The sequence below is a fragment of the Eurytemora carolleeae genome, unplaced genomic scaffold, assembly GCF_000591075.1.
Source record: "Eurytemora carolleeae unplaced genomic scaffold, Eaff_2.0 scaffold8, whole genome shotgun sequence".
In the NCBI taxonomy this organism is placed as follows: Eukaryota; Metazoa; Arthropoda; class Copepoda; order Calanoida; family Temoridae; genus Eurytemora; species Eurytemora carolleeae.
Genome location: NW_019396114.1, coordinates 529969 through 545895, shown reverse-complemented (window position 1 = coordinate 545895; position 15927 = coordinate 529969). Strand labels below are relative to the sequence as shown.

The window sequence follows — 15927 nt, the reverse complement described above, 5'->3', positions numbered from 1 at the left end:
GTAGCTGTCCAGAGTACGGTGAAATACGGCTCCTCTCGGCGAAAACAAAAAGAAATCATAGTAGAATTATGTGCTGACACCTTTATTATACTTTTGGTGAAATCTAGCGCACAAACACGTAAGAGAATAGAGAGTAACAAAGTACGTCTTCTTCAATACGCCCGTTAATTTGGGACGATTCGGTCTCTGATCAGCTGATCTGATATAAGATGATTGTTTACATTTTACCCCACCTAGCGGCCAATTATACAACTACAGCTAGAAGACCGTTGGGGCAGCAGCAAAACAGAATGCATGTCTTCTGACTCAGTGTACACTTTAGAATATAAACACAATTGTAAAACTGAAGAAACCTCCTTAAAAGGTAAGAATTAGTGCTAAAATGATTAAAATAATCTATATCGTGAAAACTGTAGTCAGTTAAAATCTTTTATTTTGTTATTTTTTACCTTTTAATATCCAGAAAATTATTTAATCGATTGTCAAGCTCCAAATCAAATTCTTCCAGACTATAGATTACCCAGGGTCTATCATTGGAGAACGATTTTCGGACCTCACCCCCCCCCCTCCTATCATTTTTATACATGACCACTAATTTTCAGCTTTTCAGCAAAGTTATCATTATTTATGCTTAACTAGTTTAGGGTAAGGGTAGGTTAGACATTTTTGGGCCGAGCGCAGCGGTTAGGACAGGCTAGAGGATCGAGCGCCGCGGCTAGGACTGGCTAGGGGGCCGGGCGCTGCGGCCACATGATCAATAGTATTCACAAGAGATCCATGTACAAAATTTATAGGAGGAGGGGGGGGGGCGGGAGTCCGAAAATCTTTCTTTAGGAAATTACCACTACCCATTTTAAAAAATCTATTTTCCAATAATTTATAGTTTCTAATTGTCACTTCCAGAAAGAACAGAGTTTCAACAGAATTTGCAGTTGTATAAGGTTTAAAAAGTTATAAAACCTTCGAACATCTCACGGTTTTCTAGGTGGGACATCTGACATTGAAAATTGTTCCTTTTTCACAAGTTTTGCATCTAAAAAATAATGTGTTAGTGAGAATTTGTCTTGATATCTCTGATATCAGTTTTATAAGTAGAACAGCTTAGGTTTGAAAATTTCCCATTTCCGTTCAGTTGTATTCCAATTCTTTTTGTTCTATATCTTGATTTTTTGAAGTCTTTGTATAAAATCTTGAAATTTGAATAGTTTAGATTTATATTTGTTTTTTTTTGGCTGGATAAAAAAGTTAACCTTTGAATTTTTTTATGATCCACCATATTAAATCCTTTCTATCTACTAAAATTGAAAAATTTAGTGTCACATAATTTTAATAATTGGTTTCATATCATCACTTACAACTAGGCCCGTAACTGAAAGATTTTGCACACTGACACATGCATGGTAAACGGGGGTCTCTTACACAGACAAAAAGCACTAAATTTGATTTGATGGCCCAGGTCTACATCTTTTATGGCTTAACATTTAAGGATGATTAATCTGACTGTGTTTAAAACCTACTAAATTTGTTTTAAGATTTAAACACGTATTGTTTACAGGGCATAATCTAAAATCTTAATTCTGCAAACTATAAAGAATGTGAGATTAAATGTATTTTCTCTTCATCTATTGTCGTCCAAAGGTGTAAGGTGATAGTTCGAATAATTAGTAAATTAGCACTTCCACCCCTCTCCCCCCCCCACACACACCTATGATTCTCTGACTTTATATATCTACCGAGTACCGGGGGGGCTAGTATGTTTACCCCTCCCCCGTTTCAGGGATGTATACAGGAATATGTCCAGGGAGGGGGAGGGGTGTCCACCCTTTTACTTTATCAAGGCGGCCCAAGTTCTTCTGTGAACCATATCCGTCGCTTTTTCAGGAGGGCTTAGCCCCCTTAGCCCCCTCACCAAATGTATACGCCCCTGTCCCTTCCTCTCCGCTCCTCCTCCTATATCCGGTTTCCTTAACTTCTTGTTGAGATTCATAACGTCATTATTACCGAAGAGAATGTGCTAATTACATATTCAACTCATTTTCAACAAGGACGAGATTGCTACTAATTATCTTATCCTCAACTTTCAAAATGTTTGCTTCTGTTCGAATGATTATTCATTTTTTTAAATTATATATTTATCGTGTATTTTCCAGACTATATTAAGGTTACGAGAAAAGAACATATTTTAAACCCTAACAACACAATGCATATATATAAAGGAAAAGAACACTTACGAAAAGAATACTTGCGAAAAAAAATCAAAGTTTTGTTCCTAAATAAAAATCTTGAGAATGAGAAATAAAGTTTTGTTCGCTAGAGTTTCCCAAGTTGGTCTCATTTGAATTTGTAAAATTTTCAAGAAAAAGTTCTGAGAAATCTTTGTAAACATTTTGTAAAATGTAGACAATATTTAGTAAAAAAAAAAAACCTCCTCAACAAAGAGAATTTTTCGACCCATTTCTTGAAAATCACATTTCAAAAATCAAAACGCAATTTTTACTTACATTTAGAATTTCGTTTTATTCTATACATCGTAGCATTTACAATTTACAATTTTATACATTGACATCAAAATGTTAGAAAGCCATTATTTGGTTTTATTTCACTCTCAGGTCGTTGGATGCAGGTCAGCTAGGTTAGCTCAATGAATTCCCGCGTCACCCCTNGCTCCTCCCTCTGCCCCTTCAGTCTCAGACTCTCAGTCCAAGGTTTGTTCCGTCCAGTGATTAAACAAAAATAGGATTCAGTTAATTAATAACAATTTGGTAAGATTATTAACAAGAATTTTTAGAAAGTTTTTCATTAACTTTTTTAATCTAAATTTACTTCTATAAAAAATCCTAAAATAAAAGAGAAGAAATTATAGACCATTCTTCAAATGGCATTATATTATTTCATTATATTTCCATTATTTCTATTGTTTAAGTTTAAACAATTAGGTTGAAATTTATTTGTGTTTAGATTTTTTTAAAAGGGACAAAGAATGTAATATAACAATTTAAGTCTTAGTTGCAAGTACGTTTGGAGTTACTTTCATTTATAATTAGAATATTTTAATATAATTTCAATCATCATTCATCCCACGTATGTTCCTAGGAAATAGAAAATGAATGGAAATCGCAAAATTAACCTCATGAAATATTATTGCTTATTAATAAAAAAGTATTGAGAACTACAAAATTGCTTAACTTAATTCATGAAACCCGGTTTCCGATACTGGGTTTTATAAGAATACCCTGTCTTAAGTTTCGGACTCTGACCTCCTTTAAGCATGAGATCAATATCGTTTCAACATCTTATCTTTTCCTTGTCATATTGTTAAGATAGGAGAAGTTAAAGTAGATTCGACAGAACAGGTAGTTAACTTTCTCTCTCTCTCTTAAACCTAGAAGTAGGATTAGAGAAGTAAAAAGTAGATTTGACAGAACAGGTTGTCAACTTTTTCTCTCTCTTAAACCTAGAAGTAGGATTAGAGAAGTATAAAGTAGATTTGACAGAACAGGTTTTCAACTTTCTCTCTCCTTAAACCTAGGAGTAGGAGTAGATTTGACAGAACCAGTGCTTAGGATCCGGATTCCGGATCCGAAAGATTTTAGCTTTCTGGATCCGGATCCTTAATATGCGGATCTACGGATCTGGATCCAAGTGGCAAAGAGAGATTATAAAAATTTCCTGATTTCTGAATGGTTCATCAAGTTTTAGTGAAAAAAAGAAGAAAATTATTTCGACAGTTTTGTAATTCATGACCTGGATTCGGATCCGGATCCATTTTTTTTCTAGTGTGGATCCAGAATCCGGATCTGCATCAAAATTAAATGGATCCTAAGCAATGGACAGAACAGGTTGTCAACTTTCTCACTTATAAACCTTGAAGTAGGATTATTTTCTGTGAGAGCAAGATTTTTTGCGGACAGTTTATTTTAACTTTTGTTGCATCACGTCAAAGTTTAATTTTTCTGTACCCTTAAGGTAGGCTTGCATGTAGTGCATGCAGTAGAGATGTAAATCAACTTTTTAAGTTAAACAAAGAAAAAGGATATAAATTGTTTTAACAGTATTTTCTCCTCTTAGTTAGACATTTTTCTAGAATTTATTTTTTCTTAGATAAACATTTTTTTCTTTTTCTTAACTTTTTTTATTCCTATTATATTTTTTTCTGTCCGGTTCTGCGATCTCTTTTAATTTGGAGCTTTACTTTTTGGATCATGTCTTAAATCCTTCTCCCCTCTGGCTTCTAGACGCCCCTGAAATGTATTTGTCAAATATTAGATACTAGAAATTCAAGGCGCTTCGCGCCCTCCTTTCTAGCCTTAGAGGGCGCTTCGCGCCCATCTTCTAAATTAGTTGTGAACATGTTCTTTTTGTGTACATCGTAAAACAAAACAAAAAAAATTCGCGGATTTTCAAAATTTTTAAAAATTTAATGACGATCGAATTTTGATAGAGACAAATATTTGAAATTTTTTTTTTTCATAAACCTTCCCTGGGGTCCCTAGATGTCCCACAAAAAATTTGGGCCCGATCGGTTCAGCCGTTTTGACGTTTATTGGATACAAACAAACAAACAGACAAACAGACAAACAGACAGACAGACAGACAGACAGACAAGCCAAATTTATATATAGAAGTTTAAACTTGATGTTAACTGGGGACATTTTCCCTTTGTTCTTACTTTACGATTAACCTACAGATAATATATAAAAGTATCTTAAAAGGAATTCATTATTCGCCAAAAACTCTAAATTTCTAATTTTTTTATTATTTCAATCTTAGATATATACAAACTGTCAGTTCGGTTAGATCAAGTTGTGGTTAACACCAACAGGTTTCACAGATATAAGAAGAGAGTTTCAAGCTAGAGATAAATCAATTTAATTTAAACCGACGATATACGTATTGATTTAAAAACTAGGAACCCTTTTTCCCCTAGGGTGCAGAATTCATTCAGAAATATATTACAGTGATAAATTGTGTAATAGGAAGACGACATTTAAGCAAAAATAAAGTGCATTTGATGTTATTACAAAGAAAAACGCTATATGGTAAGTTATTAAATTGAAATGGGTCTGTTTACACTGCACAGTTGATGTGCCTCATGTTCATTTAAAGTCAAAACTTGAGTCTAAAAGTTGACTTCCTATTCCAGAGTTTTCTGGTTATCACTGAACATTTTTGTTTCGCGAAATTTTACTTCTAAAAATTCGCAGCTTTAGCGATTTTTCACGCTAATCAAATGATTGATATGAATCCTGATATTGGGGTTTTTAAAGGAAAATTTTATATCTTCTTTAAATCTGAAATCGATCCAACTTCTTTTTAGATCGAGATCTTGATCTTCAAATTGAAATTAATATTGAAACCTAATATTCGAGGTTAAAAAAGAAAACATCAAGGACGTTGGTGGGACGAGGGGGGGGGGGTGAATTTTATTTAAATCTATTCCATTTTTATAGTTTTTGGGTGGACATATTTATCTTCCTTTAAGGGACTGTATAGTCTGAAAGCGTAATTTTATTGACTCATCATGCAAAGATGGCAATGCCCGATTTACAATGGTACTCTTGGGCCTTGACACCTTTATCTTAACATTATTGTGGAAGATATTGTGTTTTTTTCTAGGTTTAAGTGTTAATACTGGTATTCCTGTTTGTTTTCATGTAGTATCAATGCGCGAAATCATAATAGAATAATCAGTTCTTAAAACTATAAACAGTGAGATCTATTTCATACTTGATCAGGCAAATCTTTTATGAGATGATTATAATCGTTTATGTTAAATTGGTTTTTAATTGGTGTTTAAATTGGTGTTTAAATCCCCGTATTATTTAGTCCATACATTGAACCTTGTGATCCTAGATGCTTTCCTAGTCCTTGCTTAAACCCAGGCTGTCTAGGCTTTACTCATATATACTTAGTCTATTAAATAGAAACATATCTCACAATATTTTTCCAGCATTAGAATATTTATACGTGGATCTTTCATTCCAGTATTTATATTTTTGTTAAAACTATTTATATTTGTTTATCCCTGAAATTTAATATAAATTAGTGTCATCCTTGCCAGTGTGTTTCCCACTTTTCGAGCGTACAGGCATTAGGCAGTCAGGCCTCGTAAGTTGTTGTCAATTCTGAGAGGGATGGGCACTGGCAGTAAAGTTTGGAAGGGGGGGGGGTACTGATTGCCCCCATCCCCCTCCCCGGCCCAGGGAAAGGGTGATTTTTCAGAACTTTCAATGAAAATCAAATTTTTTATTTTTTTTTTCTCAGAATATTTCCCGAACTAGCTTTAAAATTCCAACATCTTTATGCATTGACAAATGTCTGTCATGACTATTGTAATTTTAAGAATACAGAATTGTCAGCTATATATTGTGTTGAGTTTTTTTGCACAACAATAAAACTTGGGGGTTGCTTTTGTTTGTATGATAGTGAAATATAAAACTTGGAAGGTTTTAATAATTTGTATCATAATTAGTATCATTATATGATTATGTGATTATTTGAGATCAACAGTATTGTTATTAGTATAATTTTAACTTTGATTATAATTTTTCTTACTATTTTATCATTGTTACTGCAATTATTATTGCTATATTTAATTATATATAATTATTATTTTTAATGTATTTTTATTTTTTAAATTATACAACTATAAAGATAGTAACTTAGGATCAACTTATGGATAAAGCTTTCAAGTTTGTCATTTTCGCAAACCATAAAGAGGCGTGTATTGTTTTTCTTAAACTTGTTATACATAAATTCTAGTGCGGGAGAAAACGTGATTTTATTCAGAAAGCTGAGAGTAAAATTCTAAAATTCTGCCTGTGTGTCAAACTGCTTTAGTTGATAAGAAGCAGTAGGCTAATTTCCAGGCAGTCGGCTTCACTTGATAATAAATTTATTCATGTAATTAATTTAAAACTTTATAAAATTAGAAAGAATTTCTGTCAAAGGGTTTCGGGCATTTCCTTAACCTAAAAAAATCTGCTCGTAAGAATGTGCTTAAAGTACAAACCTATTTTCTGCAAGAGTTACAATGTATCTTAAATATACAAGAATGCAAGAAAATTTTTTACAAAAAAATTGCCTTAGTTAAGAATTATGAAGACTTTTATTATGAATAAAAATAGCATTTTTTACGTTGGTAAAAATATCTAGATGTATATTGTTCAAGTCATATTTGTTATGGGGGGAAATAAGTCATTTTTTTATTACAGAAATAAAAACATAAATTATTAGCGGAAAAATATAAAGATTTTTAAAGTAACAATTTTCAAAATGTAGTTTAAAAGAAAAAAATATTTTTGTTTTGTGACAAGTGTGACAGTAATGGATAAAGGATGAGGATTTTTTAAAAACTTGTTACTGGGTCAACTTTAGTATTGCAATAATTGTTAGAAGAATGTATCCCCCACTTAACATAAATATTTAGATCTTTCAAGACTAAATATCTTAACTTAATTATCGGAATATTTACAAGTCTGATAATCAGTTCATCGGGCAGGGGGGGGGGGGGGGTCGGAAAAAAATAAAACCCTTGTCATAAAGATTAAATCAAAGGAATTGAGTCTTTGTCACAAACTCAAATTTTCAAATCCCTGATGGTGAAACCTTTGATAGTTCAAACTTTGATTATTTTTTATAGTTTGAAATATCTAAGGTCTGCAACATTGGATTAGATTTTATAGTTTGAAATATCTAAGGTCTGCAACATTGGGCTTGAGTTTGTGGCAAATACTCGATTCTATAGGGGTTCGAAGTTGACCTTAATTTCTTAAATAATCTATTTATTTATCGTAGATTTAATCTTGTTAAATGATAATATGGCAGATTTTCCAGTTTTTCATTCCCGGATTTTGTGCAGCTATATAAACTAGAAATATTTATAAAGTAAACAATCTTGGGAAAATTTGATAAAGAATGCATAATGCGAGATGCTGAAGCATGATGTCATCCTGGTAATTTACAATCATCAATATTATTATTTAGTTATTTTATATCTAGATAATGGAGGTTGGAGATGAAGACGACCTCTGTAACTTCAACCTCGATCTCGGGAACCTAGCAGATGTCTAACTTAAACCATCACAAGTAAGGTTATTCGTAAAATTAGAAAACATCCCGTGGAGAATCTTCGATTTGAATTAATTTTGTTATGAGTTAATTTTTGTTTTTAATTCTAAAAGAGAGTACTTAGATGTATGTGATTATGTTACAAATTATATAAAACTATCGAGTACTTTATCATTCTTACTCACTTCATGGTGAATTCTATTATGAACGTGCTATAAATTTAAATTAGCTGTACATTTTAGCACTATTGGTTTCTGGATTATCTCCAACAAATTTAGAATATTTCCAAAATATCTTTTTTAATATAAATATAAATTAAATTGTAATTAACTTTACATTATAATTTCTGCTTTCTTTAAAAGCTTTATTTTGTTTAGAAATAGGCATTGCAATAAGACAAGTACACTAACGTTTTATAAAATTACCTATAACATATTATTTTGGCACGACGTGCTATTTAGTTTTGGACTTAAATTTGCTCTGTTTCTCAAAGGTTCTCGTCTTCTCGGTAAAGTGAAAATTTCTGTGTCTATACTTTATGTACATTGTACGTACATTCTAAACCTAATGAGACGAGTTTATTGTTAATTAAATCTTGAAAAATAGAACACTAAAACAATGGACTAATTTTTTTCGTCCGATAAAACATGACAATAAAAAATAAGTAATCCTCACTATTTTTGGTTTTCTGAAGTTTTTTATCATGTTTTATGTTGTAAGATTTCGCAACAAAAAAACTGGACATTTTTACAAACTGCAATAACAAGTTAGAAATTAACATAATTTTTTATTTTCTTTTTAAAATATCTCCTGTATTTCTTAGAAATTTACTTTTTCTGTTTTACAGGAGTTTAATTGAGGTAATGAGTTGGTATCTGACCCATGAGTCTCTGACCTGTCTTCCTTCAGCCCACTCCTGTTCACATCATGGCAATACAGAGACGAATATCATCAGTATTGCCGGTAATATCGGGGTGGAGGTATCCCGGCTCAGTCAGGAGTGGAATTGTCTGCTACGTAAGACTCGTTATCCTGGACTAGTTCTCCTGCTAGGTGCTGGAGGGGTTGTTGTCTACCTTCTCCTACAAGGACGGAAACATGGTTCTCCGGGATCTAGGAGGAGGACGCCACGGTATCAGCCCCGGTCCTTCTGGAGCTGGTTGTTTGACGAGGAGTTGGTGGAGGACCTATCCAAGGATTCCTACTTCCTTCACAGTCACTACTTCGGTCCCTCGACCTCCCTACCTGAGCCTCAACCTAGTCTTGGTGAAGGATCCTCTAATGAGGCTGATGTAGAGTCTGGAGATGATGTCAGTTTAAACTCCTTGTCTCTGGAGGCCAGTCCGAGGAGATTGTTAAAGCGTCCTCTATTTGATATTAGGACCCGAGGTCGGACCCAGCACTACCTGGATAAAACTGTACAAATCTCTAATCCTTGTCCTAGATGTATAAAAGGAACCTGTAGGTTAAAAAAGCATCAGATTTTCCAGAACACTAGCTCAGGGAGTAGTTCAAACTACTCAGGATCTCCTCAAAATCAGACAAACGGTCAAAAAACGTCCACCCCAGAGTTAGAGGACGATAGATTTATTTGTCGAGTTAATTCGTCGCTCCCGGGATTTTTCCGTCCTGGTCGTGGTGAACGGAAAGATGGAGATGGTTCGGACGAGAGTGATCCATCCCATCTTGCCGATGAGCTGGCCAAGTTCAACGGAACCCCCGTTGGATATTTGAAAGATCAATATCGTCCAACCCATAGACTGATGCAAGGATCATACCGTGGAGCTCCAGACGGAAAGGAGAGATTATCAATATCCCCAGTTACTCTATCCCGGTGCCAATCTCCAGGTTCAGTAGAAAACAACAATCTAGAGAGAACGCGTCGTGAAGATTCCCTTGATTCTGAAAACGAATTACAATCAATGACAAATGGAGATGTGAGCGGGAGCATGCTGGATTTAGTTCAAAATGCCAGGGAGGTTCGCCGACTAATTCGGGAAACCTCATTCGACAGTTCAACATCAGATCTAGATCTTGATTTTAGTTTAAACGCGAACCTTGGAGGAAGTACGGCAGAGGGATTGGATACAATCTACTCCGGGATTAATAAGATAATGCTGAACTGTGAGAACCTGGAGCAAGATATCTCCTTCCTTCCAGAACAAAAACTAGTGGCTTCCAAGTCTAGTATGAGTGGATTGTCACAGTATGCCGGGACTGAAAATGAAGAGTATGAAGAGTCCAACCTACAGAGAGATGGAAGTGTTCCAGATCTCCGGGTACTACAGAGAACAATGAGATCTAACAAGGGGGTTTGGAAACTAACAGACTTCTCCGGGTTGTCAGATCGAGAAGGAATATTCGGGTCTAGGCAAGCCTCCATAGTTTCAGATTCTGGATCCTTTGAATGGGATTCTCCGATCCATGGCTGGCATGGGATGAAATCCCATCGAGTTCCCCTCATCTCCTCTTCCAACGTATCCGAGTCTGGAGACGAGGTTGGATCATTTGCTGGTTCAGGTCTGGATCCATGGGAGTGGGACGACTGCTATATAATTCAGGACGGAGAAGATGGAGATATGGTGGAGAGGATGGATGGTCATAAATCCTGGCTACCAGAGATGAGTGCAGAACTGGACCTGGAGTCGGAACTAAGATTAAGAGAATTGAACTCACAATCCTCATCTAATCGATCATCCTTAGAGCGGGGACTTTACTGTGTGCGTCGGCAACCTCCAAGTGGACGATCGTCCGTTGATCGTCTTAGTATCTCCTCTCAGGGATCCAGTTTTTCAGACGATCTTACCATCACTGGTTCAAGACCGTTTATATCTCGTCGGTCCCGATCTAGATCTAATTCCATCTCCAAATTGTCGGATTCAATCCAACAATCTCACGAGTACACTGCTCGATTACAAAAACTGTCAATAAGTGCCGAGTCTGGTATACTCGACACCGACTCTATGGATTCTAGTCGAACCTCGATGGATTCGAGCCGATCTTCCCTAGACACCGGTATATCCTCGATGGATACTAGTGTTAGTAGTGTAACCTCGAGTATATTTGTCTCAAGTATAAACCTGTCACCTGTCAAAGAAGCTAAAGAACCACCTCTAACTCCTCCTCATCTCCTCTACTCCTCTCCTATGTCCACCTCCACCAACTCCCCGCTGTCCCCGGAGATAATGTTCGAGAAGACAACCTCTACCGAAACAGTTATTAAGCTAACCCAGAGTGTGAGTCCCAGTAAGACGCGTCGCCATGTTGCAAAAACTTTGTTTTCTCGAGATGGTGATCAGATGAGTGTTGAAGATGAACTAAATGAGAATATAGTTCTTGAAGTTAGCGTAGAAGAAAGTTAGGTAGTGTATAAATGGACTGTAGAGGTAATTTCAAGTAACCTCCATTAATTGAGTGACATGTCCGATGTCTGACCATCAGCTCTTTATTTTGTTCAGATGAAAATTTAATTCCGGGAACTAGAGTACCATAGCACTCAATTTTCAGCTTGAAAAATAGGGATATTTCCGTCATCCTTTATCAGAAAAATGTTTTAAAACCCCCGTTAGAAATCGTACATGCTACTCACTAAATAGGGGGTATCTTAAAATTAAGTATATAGTCCCTTTAAATATCAGCTGTGCAAGCTTGTCTTCTTGACAGTGTTGATCTGAAACTATTGATTGCAATTATTTATGCATAAACACTTCCTAATAGAAGATGTTTGAGATTATAATATATATACATCGTTAATTATGTATGTATAATGATTTGTTGTACGCTATAAGTAGCCGCAATTAGAAGTTCTTACTTTGGTAACCTCACTGAATATAGGTAATAAATATTCACGTAGTCCCAATTCTTAGTTCAGTCACAATCTTTTTTGCTGAAAAAGATAAATTTTGACTCAAAAAAAATAAATACCATGAGTGCAAAAATGTATTTTTAATTTTGCTTTGCTTTTAAATTTTGTTATTTAAATTAATTAAGCAATGTACTAGATATACTAGATATACTAGATATACTAGATATACTAGATATACTAGATATACTAGATAAATTTTTTTTTTAAATGGAACACTGTTCCTTAAAAACTATTTTTCCCCACTTCTAAAAGGAAAAAGATCACTTACTTTAAATTGAAAATTATGCATTGACTTATTTATATAAATTTGTTTACTTTGTATTATAACTACGCATCAGCTTTAATTTGTTCTGAAATCCCGGTACATGTACTTAAAACCAAAAATAATTATTAAACCACCTTGTTAACTGTACAGTCAACAGTGTACATAAATATTGTTTACAGTAGTAAAGTATATGTACATATGTCATATAACACTTTGTACTAGATCATGTTAATTTGTTCTAAGATTGGTTATAAATAAATTGACAAGAAAATCGAACATAGTTATTTATAAAAAAAGTATCTCTAAATCATCATTCGGATAAAAGATGTTAACTTCCTCTCCGATTTATCATTTTTGTTAGTTAAATGAAAATTCGTGTTCAAAAACGGATTTTGATATTTTTTCTGAAACTTATAGTCTTTCATCTTTTCAATTTTTTTACAATAACAACTGTATTTAATTAATAATCCCCTTTGCATCCTCATAATGTAAACCTTTGATATTTCAAACTTAGATTTTTGATCTTGCAGAATGTATAGGTTGTAATGTCTAAGGTCTACGGGTTGGGTTGAAAAGATAAAGATTAGAAAATGAGAGTTTGTGGCAAGGACTCCACTCCTTTATAAATTGTTTGCCTATATTTTACCCAGATAAGATGGATCAAATTAGTATGATAACTTTATATTTTTTAATGACTCAGGTTTATTCTAAAACATGGGTTTTGTCCAAGATGTCGGAGATAAATATTACTGGTCATAAAAAAAACCAAGATTTGCGTGTACACAATCCTAAGAATATTTTTGCAGGTCTAATGTTGTTAGGTTAAAAAATATTGAAAAAAAGTGAACGAAATGCATAGAAAAATTTATTTGGTGGTATACAGTTTGCAATGCAGGCAAAATATTTATGAAAGATATACTAATATGCATCATGTTGAAAACCCAGTTTTTTTAGCCTTTAGGTATAAATTTCGATGTTTTTTGAAGCTTTCAGGGGAAAAAATCCTATAGCTTTAGGCCTGGGTCTTGCTACTAATGTTGTCTTTCTATTCCATTGTTTTCGGGTTATCACTATAGAAAAAAAATCGAAAAATATTAAATGTTTTTTGGAATTAATTTTTTAGTTTCATAAAAATCTAATAATAAACATGAGTTCGCGAAAAGTATCTTGACAAATCTGTCCTGAGAGAAAAACCAGAAAACTGCAGAATAGGAAGACGACATATTTTAGCAAATTAGCATATGTTTCATAAAAATCAAAATTGATAAACAAAAGTATTATAACAAAAAAATATTAGCCATGAAACTAAATTAAATAAACATAAACGTCAACGACTTCCGGATGTGAAGATTAGAGTTAGAGACGAGTGATCAGTTTCTTTGTTTTTGTCCAATGATTAATTATCTTGAAGATGATGTTGCATTAATTTATTCAAGACTAAAACAATCCTTGATATCTTCCAGGTTTATTACTCTGGTTCTCCAGGTCTACTTGAACAACTTTAATTAATTCAAGTTTTCACAGTTTCTATTGATTAAATATTATACTTAAACAATTAGTTATATTCAAGGATTTTGATTGGACCTCACAAGAAACAGGATTATTGATATCCGCAATTTTGAAGTATTTTATGTCGAAGTTGAAGAGAGGAAAGCAGATCTGGGAAGGTTCGAGTAATGATCCCAGGGTTTTCAGTAAAATCCCAGGGTTTGGAGAAATGTTCCCAGTGTTTTCAGTAAAATACCAGGGTTTTGGAGTAAAATCCCAAGGCCTGGAGTAAAATACCAGGGTTTGGAGTAAAATACCAGGGTTTGGAGTAAAAATTCCAGGGTTTGGAGTGAAATACCAGGGTTTGAGAAGATACCAGGGTTTGGAGCAAAATACCAGGGTTTGGATTAAAATACCAGGGTTTGGAGTAAAATACCAGGGTTTGAGAAGATACCAGGGTTTGGAGTAAAATACCAGAGTTTGAAGTAAAATGCCAGAGTTTGAATTAGAATACCAGAGTTTGAAGTAAAATCCCAAAGTTTGGAGTGTAGTCCCTGGGTTTTGAGTAAAGTACAAAGGTTTGGAGTAAAATACAAAGGGTTTCAGAAATGAGTAAAGTCCAGGTTTGAAGTAAAATCCAGGGGGTTGGAGAGAACAACCAGGTTTTAAAGTGAAATTCCATAGTTATGAGTTAAATCTATACTATAACCTCGTTGGTTAAATGATTTAACTTAAATCGCATGAGCTGGAGTTAAATCCCAGGGAGGGTTTCAAGGTAAATCTCAGGGGTTTGACACTATTCTCATGGCTTGGAGGTTTTTCTACCAAGGTTGGGTTTTAGGTAAAATCCCAGAGTCTGGAGTAAATTCCCCGGGTTTAACTTTGAAGTAAACTTCTAGGGTTTGGAGTAAAGTGTTGAGTAAAACTCCTGTTTGATTAATATCTTACGACCACGGGTTTGGAGGAACTTGAAGTAAAAATCCAGGGTTTGAAGTAAAAATCCAGGGTTTGAAGTAAAAAACCAGGGTTTGAAGTAAAAATCCAGGGTTTGAAGTAAAAATCCAGGGTTTGAAGTAAAAAACCAGGGTCTTAAGTAAAAATCCAGGGTTCTCAGTAAAAAACTAGGGTTTGAGGTAAAAATCCAGAGTTTGAAGTAAAAAACCAGGGTTTGAAGTAAAATCTCAGGGGCTTGAGTAAAATCTCAGGGGCTTGAGTAAAATCTCAGGGGCTTGAGTAAAATCTCAAGGGTTTGAGTAAAATCTCAGGGCTTGGGGTAGAATCCCAGGGTTTGGAGTAAAAACCCCCAATGTTTGGATTAAAATTCAGATGTTGGATTAAAATCTGGATGTTTGGAGTAAAATCCCGATTTGAGTAATTCCTTGGATTTGGCGTAAAATACCAATGTTTGAAAAAATGATCCCAAAGTGTAGAGTAAAATCCCTGGTTGAATAATTTCCTAGGGATTTAGAGCAATTCTCTTAGGGTTTGAAGTAAAATCCCAAAGTTTGAAGTAAAATCCCAAAGTTTGAAGTAAAATCCCAAAGTTTGAAGCAAAATCCCAAGTTTTGAAGTGAAAATACCGAGGTATTTATCCTTTACGTATATCTGAACCCTCTTAAAATTTTCTTCTTGGCTTTCTGAAATCCAAGGCGTATAAGCAGACCTTAACCCAAAACTCTGTGAAGAGAAACAATATAAAGAAGAGATGTTGCAGAAATCCTGGCTCCATGGTTGCCAATAACTTTTTGTTTTGTTTAGCATCTTATCAAATTGATGATGATTAGATAAAATTAATCTAATTAAGTATTCATTATTATAATTTCTAAGCATTTAATTTTCTCTGTGCTTTTTTTAGATATTGATAGAATAATAAAATTGTTACTTCTTGATAATTAACAGAGAGGAAATGTTGTATAATTGCAATTGTATAGAGAGGAAATATTGTATAATTGTAATTGTATAGAGAGGAAATGTTATATAATTGCAATTGTATAGAGAGGCAATGTTTTATAATTGTAATTGTATAGAGAGGAAATGTTGTATAATTGTAATTGTATAGAGAGGAAATGTTGTATAATTGCAACTGTATAGAGAGGAAATGTTGTATAATTGCAATCGTATAGAGAGGAAATGTTGTATAATTGTAATTGTATAGAGAGGAAATGTTGTATAATTGTAATTGTATAGAGAGGAAATATTGTATAATTGTAATTGTATAGAGGGGAAATGTTGTATAATT

General features: G+C 34.0%; 1 protein-coding gene across 5 annotated transcripts; it reads left to right on the top strand.

Moving 5' to 3' along the window:
* The first annotated feature begins 40 nt into the window (after window positions 1–40).
* LOC111695338 (uncharacterized) lies at window positions 41–12024 on the top strand. 5 transcript variants are annotated; one of them, XM_023464632.1, is made up of 4 exons: window positions 41–364; window positions 8002–8088; window positions 8918–11456; window positions 11693–12024. In XM_023464632.1, the coding sequence occupies exons 2-3, from the start codon at window positions 8066–8068 to the stop codon at window positions 11430–11432; spliced, it is 2538 nt and encodes an 845-aa protein (XP_023320400.1). In that variant the 5' UTR covers window positions 41–364; window positions 8002–8065; the 3' UTR covers window positions 11433–11456; window positions 11693–12024. The 5 variants fall into 5 exon arrangements, with proteins under 5 accessions (XP_023320400.1, XP_023320395.1, XP_023320398.1 ...); XM_023464627.1 differs by lacking the exon at window positions 11693–12024 and having other exon boundaries at window positions 42–364; window positions 8918–11649; XM_023464630.1 differs by lacking the exons at window positions 41–364; window positions 11693–12024 and adding an exon at window positions 2744–2762 and having other exon boundaries at window positions 8918–11649.
* The last annotated feature ends 3903 nt before the right edge of the window (window positions 12025–15927 follow it).